At 34.2% G+C, this 15,615-nt stretch overlaps 1 protein-coding gene across 6 annotated transcripts in view; it reads left to right on the top strand.

The window, feature by feature from the left end:
- The window catches only part of ADK (adenosine kinase), a 508,350-nt gene that overhangs the window by 409,291 nt on the left and 83,444 nt on the right, over window positions 1-15,615 (top strand). For all 6 annotated transcript variants that reach the window (XM_045878144.3, XM_054508227.2, XM_045878147.3 and 3 more), the window contains one exon: window positions 7,899-8,013. In XM_045878144.3, coding sequence (XP_045734100.1) covers window positions 7,899-8,013 — 115 coding nt within the window. The remainder of the gene's footprint in view (window positions 1-7,898; window positions 8,014-15,615) is intronic.

Genomic DNA, 15,615 nt, shown 5'->3' on the forward strand with positions numbered 1-15,615 from the left:
TGGGAGTTTTCTTTTTTTGTTTTAATATATTCTTATAAATATAGGGTTGAGTCACATGTAGAAGGAATAAAAATTTCCAAGTATTTGTTGAATCTAATTTAAGTTTCACTTTGTAATTTCCCAAACTGGTGATTGGTATTCACAAGTAAATAAATATAGTCAGGGTAATATTCAATTTAAACATCAAATGTTTTGATCATGAAAATATAAGTACATGTTTTCAGTCATGTCTTAAGGTTTCACTAATGTTAAGTTCTAATATTAACAATCGATAACTCTCTTTTGTTACATCAATATTCTCCATAGATAAGAGCTTGTCCAGTGTAAATTTATAGCTTGTTTTCACTGCTAACATTAAAAAATGTATTTTAGTTCTAGAAAATAACTGGTTTTGTATATGCTTAGAAATATAACATGTTACATAACAAATGATCATGACTCTGTAGTACCTGCAGATAATAATTTTAAATAATTTATTAAACTCAAATTCATACTTTTATTGCCCACTTGAGCTACATGCTTTGAATATGCTTGGTTTAAATTCAGTCTTAGTGACAAAATACTTTTTCTATTTTCTACTAATTGGCACCGTATTAACCTTTCTATTAGTTCTTATTTACCAATTCTAGAATTTTTTTAACCATAAATCTGCCATAATTGATTACAGCATATAAACAAAGTGATGATGTTTATAATAGTATATCTTATTACCTTCTAACGTAGCAAAACTAATCTGTTGGTGATGTTGACAATGATAGTTAGATTAGGTAAAGCACACCGTGTCTTGATGTCACCCTTCATGGGTTCCCTAAAATACTACAAGCATTGCAAAATATATAAGAGCCATGAGTAGAATATTTTTGTTATTAAATATAACCCATATATGGAATGCTATCTAGGGGAATTCAGTGATTTTTAAAATGTCATTAAAGTTTCCTTAGTCCATTTTAAAGACTCAAACAAGAATAAATCACTTTATCTTAATGGTTTAATACCTATAGAAATGTGTCAGTGCTCTCTGGTCTACTGTGACAAACGAGACAAAATCTGCATTTTATCCCTCTCAACCTTAATTTTAACTCTAAATTGGGGCATGCATGAGGAAAGAAATGAAAAGATTAAAAAGAAAGGTGAGCATTTTTTTTTCTTTCCACCAACTCTGCTGTCCTACCCTCATTTTCTATTATAAATCCCAATCAGTTCCCAAAGCCACTGAATATTGCCACTAGTGATATGTCTGTTAACAGACCAGTCCAAATGCCTCTAAAAATAACCAGTGTTTATTCATCAGGAAATATCTTCAGTGGCATTGTTTATGATATTCTGGTTAGCTTCTCTGCAAATTTTAGATAATCTTTCTTTTTAAAAAAATCCTTAATCTTTAAAATGAATTGGGCAATTTTTAGTAAGAAGAGGCAGCTTAGGAGGGCACTGGAGAATGAGATAAAAACTGGAGCTGGGCAGAGCACAAAGCAGAAGAGAGAGGATATATATATATATATATATATATATATGAGATAGAAAATTGCATAGTGCCTGATTTAAATGACAGACCTGCTAAGAATTTAAAATGACAATTCTTGAGGTAAAAAGTTTCATGAGGCCTTTTATTATTCTGGAAAATCAGTTCAGACTGCAGTGTGTTTTTAAATCTATTTTATCTTGAACTGAAGTGATTAAAGGTTTATATTTTTAGAACCTAAATAAAAATAAGGTACTTAAAAATATGTTTCATTACGAAACCTTTTATAAAAGCTGTATTGAAAATTGATTTAAATTAAATAAAGAAAATACCTCCAAAGCCTAAATATAATGTTCTTTGTATTTTCATTCTTTGTGCAATGGACTCTATGCCAAATGATGAAAATAATTCATACCTTCTCTACTGGGTCATTTATTCAGTTTACTCCAAGCAACGAATTTTAATTTTATTTTAGATCTCTAAGATATATTACTTCTGACCATAGAGGAAACAAAGCAATCCTTTTCCCCTTTCCAACTTTCCCCACAGCCCCTGACTCTATCCAGAGGATCTCAGACTTGTAATCTTTCTCTGACTGTTGATGACTCTATCATCTTATACCACTGAGACAGGAAAGTATTGAATTGTGTTATCCAATATGGCATCCATTAGCCACATATGGCTATTTAAATTCAAATTAATTAAAATTAAATAAAATTTAAAATTCAGTTCCTAAATCTCAATAGGCACATTTCAAGTGCACTCTATACCCTATGTAGCTAGGGACTACCATATTAGACAGTGCAAATATAGAACATATCCATCATCACAGAAAATTCCATTGATCAACCCTGGATAGAAAGTCCACAGAGTATTCAGACGGTATTGATTCCCAAAGAATTCTCCCAAGATTTTTCTAAGGTTCTTGTGTTCCTCACAAATACAAAGAATACAATGAACGATCACCCAGAGTTTCTGGAAATAAGACACTATGTTAGGTCCTGCTGGCTAAGAGAGTATAATGCTGCTTTTCTAGGTGACTGAGTCCCAAAAGAGGACAGTTTTAAAAGAGTAAATTAACAGAAAGAGAAAGGTAGTCTTTTAATGCTCTACATTTAGTCATTTATTCATTCAGTAAATATTTACTGAGCACTAACTCTGTGCCTAACACTTTGATAGACCCTGAAGACAAGACAGAAATGACCAGAGAGTATACTGTGAAAGAGAACATGGGAGGGGTTCCTATTTTTTAGATACGATAGTCATGGAATGACTCTCTAAGGAAAGCAAAACTTGAAAAATACGGATATCTAGTATTGACAGAAAAAAGCAAAACAAACAAACAACAGGGAAACAAATTTCAAACAGAGGGAACAAGAGCACATAGGCCCAAAAGGGAAAGAGCATAATGTACTGTATACTCCCAAGAACTGACAGAAGGCCAATGTAACTGGAATGAAGTAAGCGAGGAGGAGGTAGTAGGAGATAAGACTGGAGACTGACACATCATGTGAACACCATAATTATTACAGGAGGTTCTGTTTGGAAGACAAAAGAATGTGATATGGTTAAGTGAGGGAGTGTGTGGGAACACCACAATTGGTATTCTATAGGAGTAGGTAGATTATGACAGTATTAACATTTGTATCATCAGCTTGTTAAAAATGGAAAGAAGAGAGTGTATTCTTTAATTTGGAAGACAATGCTAAATTTAAGTGTGTAATCAGCAGTGACAATAAAAGCATAATTTAACATCTATAAAATGCCTCACAGTTTATATAAAACCTTTTCCAACATATGATTAATACATTTAATATTCACACAAACCTTTTGGGGGTAGGTAGGGTGTGTATTACCGTATCAGTTCAACAGATTAAAAAAAAAAATAGGCTACATGACTTGTTCAAGGTCACACATAGCTAATATATCATGGAGCCAGAACCAGAGCCAGCTCTTTAAGTGTTGTACTCTTTATATACTACACTTCTTTCTTACTCACATCCTAACATATTGGAGGAGGAGATTAGATTTCCAAATGACCTTGAAAAATGAGAAATATCTTAGAAATCAAAAATTGAAAATCACTAGGGTAAAATACAAGCCAGAATAATTAAGAGAAAAAAATAGCAAACTTAAATTCAAGATCAGTAATGACTTGTGCATGTGGCAGAAAAATTATTTCAGTTGAACATGCTATAGTTTTGTGATAACAACAGGAAGCACACTGCCGGAATTCAAAAAGCAGTACAATCTGTGGATAGCATGGAATATTGGTTGAGAGTGTAATTTCTGGAGTCAGACTTTGGATGCTAGCCCTGGTTCCACCACTTAGTATATTTGTGACCTTAGGAAGCTTCTTAACCTCTCTGACTCAGTTTATTCCCCTACAAAATGAGGATATAGGACTAATACCTACTGCCTGTAGAAGTTAAGATTTAGTGAGCACTGCAGAGCTATATACATGGCTCATAGCTAAATTGTATGAGCTTTCTTCTACTCCTCCCCCCTTTTTCCTTTCTCTCCTCCCTTATTAGATACCATATTTGAATTCCCAATACTCAAAACTCTTGAGAGCCTTTCTAGAGATTTTGGGATATGACAGTTTTGGAGAGTATTAAAATGATGGTCATTAGAGGAAAGAAATTAGTATTTATTAAATACTTAGCATGTGCTAAATATTGCATTAAGGTCTTTCACTTACCTCATCTTCTTTCATCCTCACAACAATTATCTTCAACTTTTTATTTTGAAATAATTTTAGACTTACAAAATTTGCAAAAATAGTACACTTATGCTTTCGCTAATGTAACATCTTACACAAATGAAGGTATAATGATCAAAACAAGGAAGTTAACATTAGTATGCTACCAATAGCTGAACTACAGCCTTTATTCTGATTTCACCAGTTTCTCCTTAATTTCCTTTTTCGTTTGAGAATCTAATCCACGAAAACAAATTGCATTTATTTGTCATGTCTCCTTTGTCTCTTCCTATGTGTGACAGTTTCTCATTCTTTCCTTGTTCATGATCTTGATCCTTTTGAAGAGTACTTGCCAATTATTTTATAGACGCCCCTCAATTTGAGTTTCTCTGATATTTTCTGTTGAGGTTATGCATTTTGCCAGAAATACCACAGAAGTGAGTTGCCCTTCTCAGTGCATCATACTGGGGACGCACGTGATGTCCCGTTGTCTTAATGTTGATGATGTTCACTTTCAATATTGGGTTAAGGTGATGTTTGCCAGTTTATTTTTTGTAAAGTTACTATTTTCTCATAGTATTTATTAAATATCTTGGAGGTGATATTTGGGGACTATGCAAATATCTCATTTCACCTACTAATCTATAATGAGAAGTATCTTAGGGGAGATACTTTGAGACTATGCAAATATCCTGATTCTCTTCAAACTTTTGCCCACTATTTGGGCATATTTCTTTCCCAACATCACTTTTTTTTTAGATTTTATTTGAGAGAGACACAGAGAGAGAGAGTGTGTGCAGGGCAAGGGGCAAAGGGAGAGGGAGCGAGGATCTTTAAGCAGACCCCCACTCTGAGCCCAGAGCCTGAGGCAGGGCTTGATCCCATGACCCTGAGATCACAACCTGAGCTGAAACCAAGAGTTAGATGCTCAACTTACTGTGTCCTTCAGGCGCCACCCCCCAGTGTCTTTTAACATAAATATTTTCTTAGTTTTGTAGATGAGGAAATGGAGCCTTATAGAGTTTTATTTACCTGCTCAAGATATACACATCTAGGTGTGTCACACTTTCAAGTCCCTTGTAATTTCATAATTCTGCTAAGATGTTAGCCCAAGTATAAGGGAGAAGAATCTATAGGGAAGTGTAGGTAGCTGCATAACTAGAAATATTGAGCTTTGAGAAGACAAAATTGAGGTTTTAAGAAAAGTTTTCATACTAGATGGGGATCAGCTATTGAGGCCAAAGCAATGGCTCCTCGAAGGCATAGTTAAGAAATTTAGATTTGGTGTTCACGGACAGTGATCCCAGAGTGACAGAGGAGTTTTGTATGAACTGTGGACATGGATACAATTAGAATAAAGTTTAACCATCCTGTAAAGATTTGGGTTTTATATTTGGGAAGTTTATTTCAGTCTTGAATTGCCATTTTTATAAGATTTCATTTGAGACATAAGAAAGGTTTTTTTGATTAGGTTACCAAAACTCCCATAAAAAATATATATATATATCTTCCCACTGGCTTGGTAGAAGACAACCGTAGATTCTCATTCTTAATTTATTTCTTATACCACATTGAAGAAAGACATCTATTTAAAAAACATTACGTACATGGTATTCTGCTCCCAAGATGATAAAGTGAATGTATTTCTGGGCTTTACCCCTTTATCTTTATTAAATATGAATGTACTCAATTATAAGCAAAATTCTGACAGTTGTAAAACTTAAGTGTGGTAAGGAGATTGGGAGAATATATGTCAGTCATTTTAATTAAATGTATACATTTATTTGAGAGAGTGAAAACATTGTCATTATGTGGCTTTTTTTTACTTTATTTTATTTTGTTTTATTTTATTTGGGTCCTTTCAGCTGTTACTAGTCATTTCTAATAGTCGTTCCCCAAAAACTGAGGGAATTTCTTTTCTTATATCGTCAGAGTTCAGGCTTAGTTTTGTTCTAAAATAAGCAACCAAAAGTGAAATAGTCAGCGTGTTTGAAAGGTCAGCAGCATTGTCTTACCACACATGGCTATTCTTTTCAGAAACAACGGTCATCTGGAATCATCATGTTAGGTGTAGTAGAAGCTTAGCTTCATGTATCATCTGGAATTTCTTTTTTTTTTTTTTTTAAAGATTTTATTTATTTATTTGAGAGAGAGAGAATGAGAGACAGAGAGCATGAGAGGGAGGAGGGTCAGAGGGGGAAGCAGACTCCCTGCCGAGCAGGGAGCCTGATGCGGGACTCGATCCCGGGACTCCAGGATCATGACCTGAGCCGAAGGCAGTCGCTTAACCAACTGAGCCATCCAGGCGCCCTCATCTGGAATTTCTTAAGTATGTAGTGAACAAACAACATTCAAATATTTCACTAAAAATTTTCATACCTTTAAAAATGTCATAGTTTCTGATGTTCATTGTAACCATTATGACTTGTCTACCTTGAGTACCTAAATTTTTCTGTCCTATATATTCTAATTAAACTTTCTTGATGCCACTCAGATATATTTCTCCTCTGGTCTGTGTCTCTCTCCATAACTGTTTGAAACTGCACAGTGATAGAGTACCAATAAAGCCCAAACCATGGATGGTTAGAGGCCCACTGAATTCAAACATGGATTTTTTAAATTACCTAAAATTGTTGAAAACATGATTCTAGGGGCAACTGGGTGGCTCAGTCGGTTGAGCATCCAACTCTTGGGTTTCAGCTCAGGTTGTGATCTCATGGGTCGTCGGGTCGAGCCCCATGTCAGGCTCCATGCTCAGCTTGGAGTCTGTTTGGGATTCTCTCTCTCCACTCCCCTGCTCATGCATGCATTCTCTCTTTCTCTCTCAAACAAACAAATAAATAAATAAATCTTTAAAAAAAAAAAACATGATTCTAGGGGCGCCTGGGTGGCTCAGTCGTTAGGCGTCTGTCTGCCTTTGGCTCAGGTCATGGTTCCTGGAGTCCCGGGATCGAGTCCCGCATCGGGCTCCCTGCTCGGCAGGGAGTCTGCTTCTCCCTCTGACCCTCTTCCCTCTCGTGCTCTCTGTCTCTCATTCTCTCTTTCTCAAATAAATAAATAAAATCTTAAAAAAAAAAAAACTTCGTGACCTATGTGATATGAAAAATAGTATCCAAGTTTCTAGAATTACCTTGTAGTTTTTTTTAACTTTATCTTTTTTAAATAAAATTAAGTCTATAGGAAACAGCATCTCCTTCTCTCATTTTAGTTCTTTGAAAAAATTGGCATTTTAGCAACATTATTTCCAGAGTCAGCATAATTCTCCAAACCTCTAAAATAATTAAGTACCCCTTTTTTTCTTTACAAATCTCCTTAATTGGAAATTTGAAAATGGCTATTTGCTAATATTGAGAAATTATTGTTAATTTTTAAAAATATAATAGTTATGTGGTTATGTTTAAGTCATTACCTTCCAGGGATACATAATAAAACATTTACAGATAATATTATATTGTATCTGGGATTTGCTTCAAAATAATATGAAAGGTAAGTGAGTGAGACTATAGATGAAATAAAATTTATCATAAATTTAAAATTGTTGCAACTTGATGGTGGGTTCCTTGGAGGCTATTGTACTATTTACTTTTGTATATCGTTGAAATTTTAAAAGAATAACTCTTATAATAGGGGTGTTACCTCTCCTATTTTGAACATGACAAGCTAAATCCTTAATCTACTAGTAGTTTTGCTTTATTGTACTGGTTATGAGAACTTTTTCCTCCTCTCTGTTAATAGACTGAAGACATTAAAGAGATAGCCAGAAAGGCACAAGCTCTGCCAAAGGTGAACCTGAAGAGGCAGCGAATTGTGATTTTCACCCAAGGGAGAGAAGATACTATAACGGCTACAGGTACGTCTGGAAATTGTATGCAAAGCCCAGTATAATGAAGATTAATCATTTATAACAGAATTCTATATTATTTATATTATAATTTATTTGAAAACAACATAATTTTTTTTTACCACCTTCATACATTTTGCTTACCCCACCCCAACCCCTGCATCTGGCAACCACCAGTCTGTTCTCTGTATTTGTAAGTTCAGTTTTGCTTTGTTTTTTTTTAGATTCCACATCCCAGCAAGACCATACAGCATTTGTCTTTCTCTGTCTGAATGATTTCACTTGGCATAATGCACTCAGGGTTCATCCATTTTGTTTAAATGGCAGGATTTTCTTCCCTTTTTTTATGGCTGAATAATATTCTATCATATATATATTTTTTTCTTTATCCATTCATCCATCATTGGACACTTAGCTATTGTCTTAGCTATTATAAATAATGTTGCAGTGAACATGGGGGTATAGATATCTTTTTGAGTTAGTGTTTTTGTTTCTTTCAGATAAATACCCAGAAATGAAATTATGGATCATATGGTAGTTCTTTTTTTAATTTTTTGAGGAACTTCCGTACTATTTTCCATAGAGACTATACCAATTTAGAGTCCCACCAACAATGCACAAGTGTTCCCTTTTCTCCATGACCTCACCTACATTTATTTCTTATCTTTTTGATAATAGGCATTCTAACAGGTGTGAGGTGTTATCTCACTGTGGTTTTGATTTGCATTTCCCTGATGATTACTACTGTTAAGCATCTTTTCATGTACCCGTTGGACATCCATAATAACGATCCAGTTTCATACTTTTGCATGTGGCAGTTTTCCCAGCACCATTCATTGAAGACACTCCTTTCCAGGTGTCTGTTTTTATGCCAGTACCATACTGATTTGATTACTATATCTTTGTAATATAGTTTAAAATCAGAAAGTGTGATGCCTCCAGCCTCGTTCTTTCTCAAGATTGCTTTGACTATTAGGGGTATTTTGTGGTTCTATATAAATTTTAGGATTGTTTGTTCTATTTCTGTGAAAATGTACCTTTCGTAGTGTTTTTATTTTAGTAAATATACCTACCTTCTGTCTCAGTAGAAAAGATTTCATTTTCAAGAAGGTAATTTATTAAAATTCAATTGAGTAAATCCACTTTGATTTAGTTTATTTACTCTGGTATTTTGGAGATACTGTCAATCTAGTAATGTCTTTCCTGAAAAAAATTTTACTTAGCAAATTACAATGCTTAACTTAAATGAATTTATCTAATTTTTTTTTTAAGATTTTTATTTATTTATTTAACAGAGAGAGAGAGCACAAGTAAGCAGAGTGGCAGACAGAGGTAGAGGGAGAAGCAGGCTCTCTGCCGAGCAGGGAGCCCGATGTGGGGCTCAATCCCAGGACCCTGGGATCATGACCTGAGCCCAAGGCAGTCGCTCAACGACTGAGCTGCCCCGGCACCCTGAATTTATCTAATTATAAACAAATAAAATCCAGAGATAAATTACTTCCTCAGCTTTAAACTTCAAGAAGAAAACCTCACTTCTGTTTTTACTCAGTCATCTATTTTATGACACAGAAATATAATAAGAATTTCATCTAATAAACAAGCATTTTATTGGTTAAAATGATTAATATTGTCAGTATGATGCTATCTACTATTAAAGCCAAATACAAACCTGTTAATTCTGTCTGAACCATTAAAATTAAAATGCATCAGTTAATTAATAATTATTATAAACAATAGCAATTAATTACCTTTGTGTTTCTTTTAGTACACTGTTAAATAGAGATTTAAGATATGAGCCTTAAGCATCTAAGTTGGAAATAAAATTAATATACATAAAAATATAAATCCAAAGAAGTATAATTATACTTCTTGATTATTGGTACAGACTATATAGGTTGTATTGACGCAGAGAAGGAGATAAATTGATTAAGTTGGAAGAAAGATGTTATAGTGAATATGAAGTAAATTTTTGTTCAATTAAATCTATAAGCCTGGAAAGGGTCAAAGAAGAAATTATTGTCAAATTTTGGGGAGAAGGAACCTTAGAATTAATTCATTCCGAGTTTCTTACTTTAGAATTGTCAAAAGCAAGATTCAAAGACTTACTTCCAAAAATATTTATTTCATAATAATTCAGTGAGTGACAAATAGTGAAGTGGGGTTATAGATAAAATGAGATTCATCATGAGTTAATAATTGTAGAAGCTGGGTGATGGGTATACGAGGGGTGGTCATTATGTTATTACCTCCAGTTGTGTATATGTTTAAAATTTTCCATGATTAAAATTATAAAATAGAAAACTAAAAAATAATTTTCAGTCAAGAATCAGAGATACAGGGGCGCCTGGGTGGCTCAGTCATTTGAGAGTTCAGCTCTTGGTTTCTGCGTAGGTCATGATCTTGGGGTCATGGAATCAAGCCCCACATCTGGCTGCTTGAGAGTCTCTTCCTCTCCCTTTGCCCCTCTCCACGCTCATGCTCACACTCCCTCTCTCTCTCTAAAATAAATAAGTCTTAAAAAAAAAAAAGAATCAGAGATACTAAGTGATTTTCAAGATACATTGATATCCTTGCTGAGCCTTGAATTCTAGGAAGAATTTAAAGAAAGGAGGGCAATCCAGTCATATTAGTGAAGAGGATCATATGTGCAAAGGCATCAGGTACCATATAATCTTTGATTGTTATCACAGAAAAAGTAGTGCTATTAATTTGTGCAAGGGAGAAGAGAAATGTCATGAAAAGATATCCCTGCATTGATAATAACTATCTGGATTGCTGTCTTCGTATTGTATGTGGCCTGTTCTGTCTTAGCAATGAACACTATTTGGAAAAGTGAAAAACATGCAGACTTCTTATCTTACAGGAACTGTAGTACTGCCTTCAGATTCATAAAATGCTATTTGGTTGCTCTTTATGGAGACATTTATTTTAAGGCTTTATATATTCCTGATACACATATCATACAAGTGTCTTCCTCATTGTGAATTTGCACAATTTCCCCAAAGTTGAAACCTTTAAAATTAGCCCCCCCTTCCTGTGACTCAATTTCTTTGTCAACTCATTTTGTTCTTTATTAAATCTATTAAGCCATTCTTAGGAATACTTACTAGCAGGAATTTATTTGAGGAAAGACATTGGCTAATCTTTGCTCTTCCTACTATATGAAAATGAACTTAAATTAGAGGATGCAGTATATCTGCAATGCATGATAAATACAAGATGGATAGAGAATCTGTTCAGTGGTGTCAGCTACAAAAGCAAACATGATAAATGTTAATGCAGTTTTGAGCCCTGGGATAAGCTATTCAGTGCACAAGCATAGCTGAATCTCTTTGCTATGTTGTTATTCATGGCAGCCAAATAAATGTCAATAATAAAAGAGAATTAAAGATTTTCATTTCCCAGAGGCAATCCTCTAATACGGCTTGATCTTTCATTTCATTTGTAATTCGTTCTCATGTCAGGATGCAATCATTCGCCAGGCTCTGGGTGTCATGTTAAGTCATTTAATAATGATTAAGAACATAAAAATGCTTGGCCTGTGGGGCAATTCACAGAAGAGATGCCAATTTGTTATTGTTTTTCCTCCTTTGCTCTTGAATATGGATCAGCTTTTTCCCACCTCCTAGCATTAAAATACTAATGGAAGATAGGGAGGGAAAGTGTCCCTTAATTTACCATAAGTGACATTCCAGAATGGCACAAGGCAGTGCTAACACACTTATTAAAACACTAATTAGGAATCATTGTTCCTTAAACCTCACACGGTAGAGTATTTTTAAATGATCATTGCTAAGTTTTTGGCATTTAGCAATAATGTAACAAAATCCGTTTTCCTGGTATTTAATTCTAGAGACCTTTCTCCTTTTGAGATATGGTGTCTATAAACCACTTTCTGTTATTTTACACATGTAGTTCTTTAAATTCCTCTTTGCTAAATTGTGAATCTAAAGTCTTTAACACCTGGGTTTTTTTGGTCACCTCTATTTCAGTTGTGTATCCATTTTGTATATCCATCTAGTGCAGAAGTTTTGTCACTATCAACCGTTGTCTCATTGCTTGCAGGCTAATTGAGTTCCAAGCTTTTTTGGGGTGTTGGGGGAGGGAGTGGCAGGGAGCACTGGAAAGTAGTAAGAGTGAGAAGCCAGGAATGACGGCAGGAAAGAAAATATGATTCTGTACATTTTGATCCTCTTAATAAATATTAAATGAACCTGTTAGGTAGCATGGGAGTCAGGTCAAGGAGGTCATTCCTATGTCTATAAATGTAAAAAAACTAAGACTAAAGATTTTTATTACCTACCAGACAGCACCTACTAGTGAGGTCTTCATATATTAACACCTTATTATACTAACAATTTTAAAAATAAATATTTTATATACATGCATATATATACATACATACAACATATACAGATATATATGTCTTTACAGAAAGTTTACATTTCTCCAAATTTCTGTACTAAATATGTCCCTAAAAATCGGAAAAAGCAGTAAGATTTTTATTCTAAATCGAAAATAATGCATTTCACACTTTGGCTCATATGTGACACAATGAAATAGGTCCACTAAAGAATAAATTGTAGACTTTTCTGAATACTTTCAGAATTCTTTCTGGGTTGTTTGAATTGTAATTTTGCCCAATAGGAGGAAATAGATTAGGTCATTAGGTTTTCAACTGGAAGACAGGGGCTGCCATGTCAGAATCACCTAGTGGACTTTTAGTAAATATAGCCCTGCCTTCATAGAAGTATGTTCGATTCAACCTGATACATCCCTGTGAAGAGTATTAGAATATACATCCTCAAGAAGATGTATGAGAATGGGGGTTGTAGAGTCTGTGGAATGGGAAGTGTAGTGTTGTCTATTTGTTGAAAAGATCCCTTAGGTAATATAGCAATGCTGTCTATCCTCCATCTCTCACTTTAAGAGCCATTGGATTAGGTGATTCGATAATGTTGCCTCAAGTTTATGATTTTGTGGGATAATAGAAGCAGAACCTTTTAGCAGCTAAGCATCTAGTATTTCAATAAGTCTTGGTGAATGCTTCTCTCTTGATACATCACGAAGTGTCATGTACTCATCTATTACTAGCAATCTACATATATTATTTTAAATAGTAACTGCATTTGATTAGCTTATAATTTAAGATAGTCACATCGTAGTGCCCTTTATCATTTCCTTATAAGTAAATGGGGTTATTGGAGTTACTTGTCTTCATGTTCCTGAGACCTTAAAGAAACTTGTCACCCCATTTTCTAGTTAAGTTTTCATGTTCTTTGTTAGTACTCAGTGCTGTACATTATAAGAAAAGGTCAATGTGCTTTACAATTCTGGTAGACATAAAGTACAGAAAGTGTGGAATAAAAAATGTAAACTCTAAAGAAAAACAACTTCAGCAGCTGGAAGAATAATGTCAGCGCATCATCAGAACTCCTATTCCTACAAAAAATTGTTATAAGTCATTTTGAAAATGTTCTCTCTACTACAGCCAAAACAATTTTAAATGATGATCTTGTTGGTATAGGTTGGTGATGGTGTAGATAGAACAAATTAAGTAGCATTCTTTCAGAATGTCTATATATGACATTCATAGAAAAAAGTTCTTTGGATTTTGAAGAATGTATATTTCTTAACTAGGAATATAAACAACTAGAATATTAACTCATGTTCCATTTTTCGATTTTTGTAACCACAAAAGACAAAGTCCTTTAATTAACCAAGAGGTCAAAAATAATTTAGAATAACATATGTGGAACTGTCACATTCCTGACAAAGGAATATCTTTGGGGCATGGTTTGTATGGTGTAGTGATCTCAGACCTAGCCCTGGGGAGACCTAGCCCTGGGAGATTAGCCTAGGCAAATGTTAACCCCATTATAGCATTATTTTGGTAAGACCTTTAGTCAGATTTATTGAGGTATAGATTACATAAAGTGCACATATATTTCACTAAATAATCACCATAATCAAAATATAAAGCATCTTATATAGTTTGTTATTAAGTTTTATGCATATGAAGTTGGTACTACTTTTATTAAGTGAACATACCTATGTCACTACCCCCATATCAAGACAGAACACTTGTAGCACTTCAGAAGCCATTATTATTTTGGTTTTGTACTACTAACAATTAGTTCTGTCTCTTTTTGAAGTAGAATCACCCAGTATATAGACTTTTTATCTTGCTCTGTCTCCATCCTTTTTTGAGCATTATCTTACTTTTTGACAACCTATGATGCTTTAGGTGCTTGTATTTTCTCTGCTACAGTCCTAGAATCAACCACTTCTTCAAGTAACCCTGGTTCCTTTAATTAGCAAACAATATTTAGAAACCCAGATCTGGGTGCTAGACATGCTCATTGCTAATTGAGAATCATTGCTTTGGGACCCTCTTAGCAAATAGATTGGCAATATTTGTACATATAATAACTCATGCATACATATCCATCTGTATTTATTTCCATATCTATCTATCTATTTATATATTTGAATTCCATGAGTTGAAACTGCTGATACCTTTGATTCCAGTCCAACAACAGAGTTCATTCTAGCCTACACCCTTTCCTTCCATTTGACTTCTTCCTCTGACATTGAAAGTTCTGGCTCTCATTATCTAAAATTTATTTACTTATTTGTTCCATCCTAAAGTAGTTTTGAATTACTTACCCACACCCTTGTGCGAAACATATTTACTTCCTAGAGTACAATATTTGCTTACAGTTCTTTTTATCTTTAGCCCTCTGATGTCTAGTCAAAATACTGTTATCCAAAGTCACTTCAGGTTAGTTCTTTTATTCCATCCACTTCAATGTGGTTACATTATTCATTTGTAATACAGTTAGGTTTATTTCTAAGAGTTTGTATTCCATTTTGATTTCCTTTCATATCTAGGTTGGTTTTTTTAATAAGTACAGTTCACCCCTCATGGTGTCACAGTTCTGCGTGCGTTAACAAATGCATAAGATCATGCAACCACCACCATAGTTATACTACAGAAGAGTTCCACTTCTAGTTTTCCGAAGTGGTGGTATCAATTTATATGACCACCAGAAGTATATAGAATGGCTTTTATTTTTCCACATTTTCATCAGCATTTTCTACCATCCATGTTTTTTATTTTAGCCATTCTGGTGAGTATGCTCTAGTTTCTCATTGTGTTTTTCATTAGAATTTCCCTAATTTAGTGAGATGGGGCACCTTTTCATCTCTTTTTAGAATTTAGATATCTTCTTTTGTAAAGTTCCTGTCTTTTGCCATATTAGATTGTCTTATTGATGTATAATTCTTTTTGCAGTCTGCATTCAAGTCTTTTGCTAGATAAATGTATCACAAATATATTCTCCCACCTTGTGGCTTGCCTTTCCATTCTCTGTATGGTATCTTTTGAGAAATAAAGTTCTTCATTTTTAATATAATCCAGTTAATAATGTTTTCCCCTTATGGGTAATACTTTTCATATTATTTTAAAGAAAATCTTTGGATATCCCTAGCTCATTAAGAGATTTTCCTGTTGGGCGCCTGGGTGGCTCAGTTGGTTAAGCGACTGCCTTCGGCTCAGGTCATGATCCTGGAGTACCGGGATCGAGTCCCGCATCGGGCTCCTTGCTC

Source organism: Mirounga angustirostris, unplaced genomic scaffold, assembly GCF_029215605.1.
Source record: "Mirounga angustirostris isolate CCGP_5_RB_7025 unplaced genomic scaffold, mMirAng1.0.hap1 SCAF_6, whole genome shotgun sequence".
Classification (NCBI taxonomy): Eukaryota; Metazoa; Chordata; class Mammalia; order Carnivora; family Phocidae; genus Mirounga; species Mirounga angustirostris.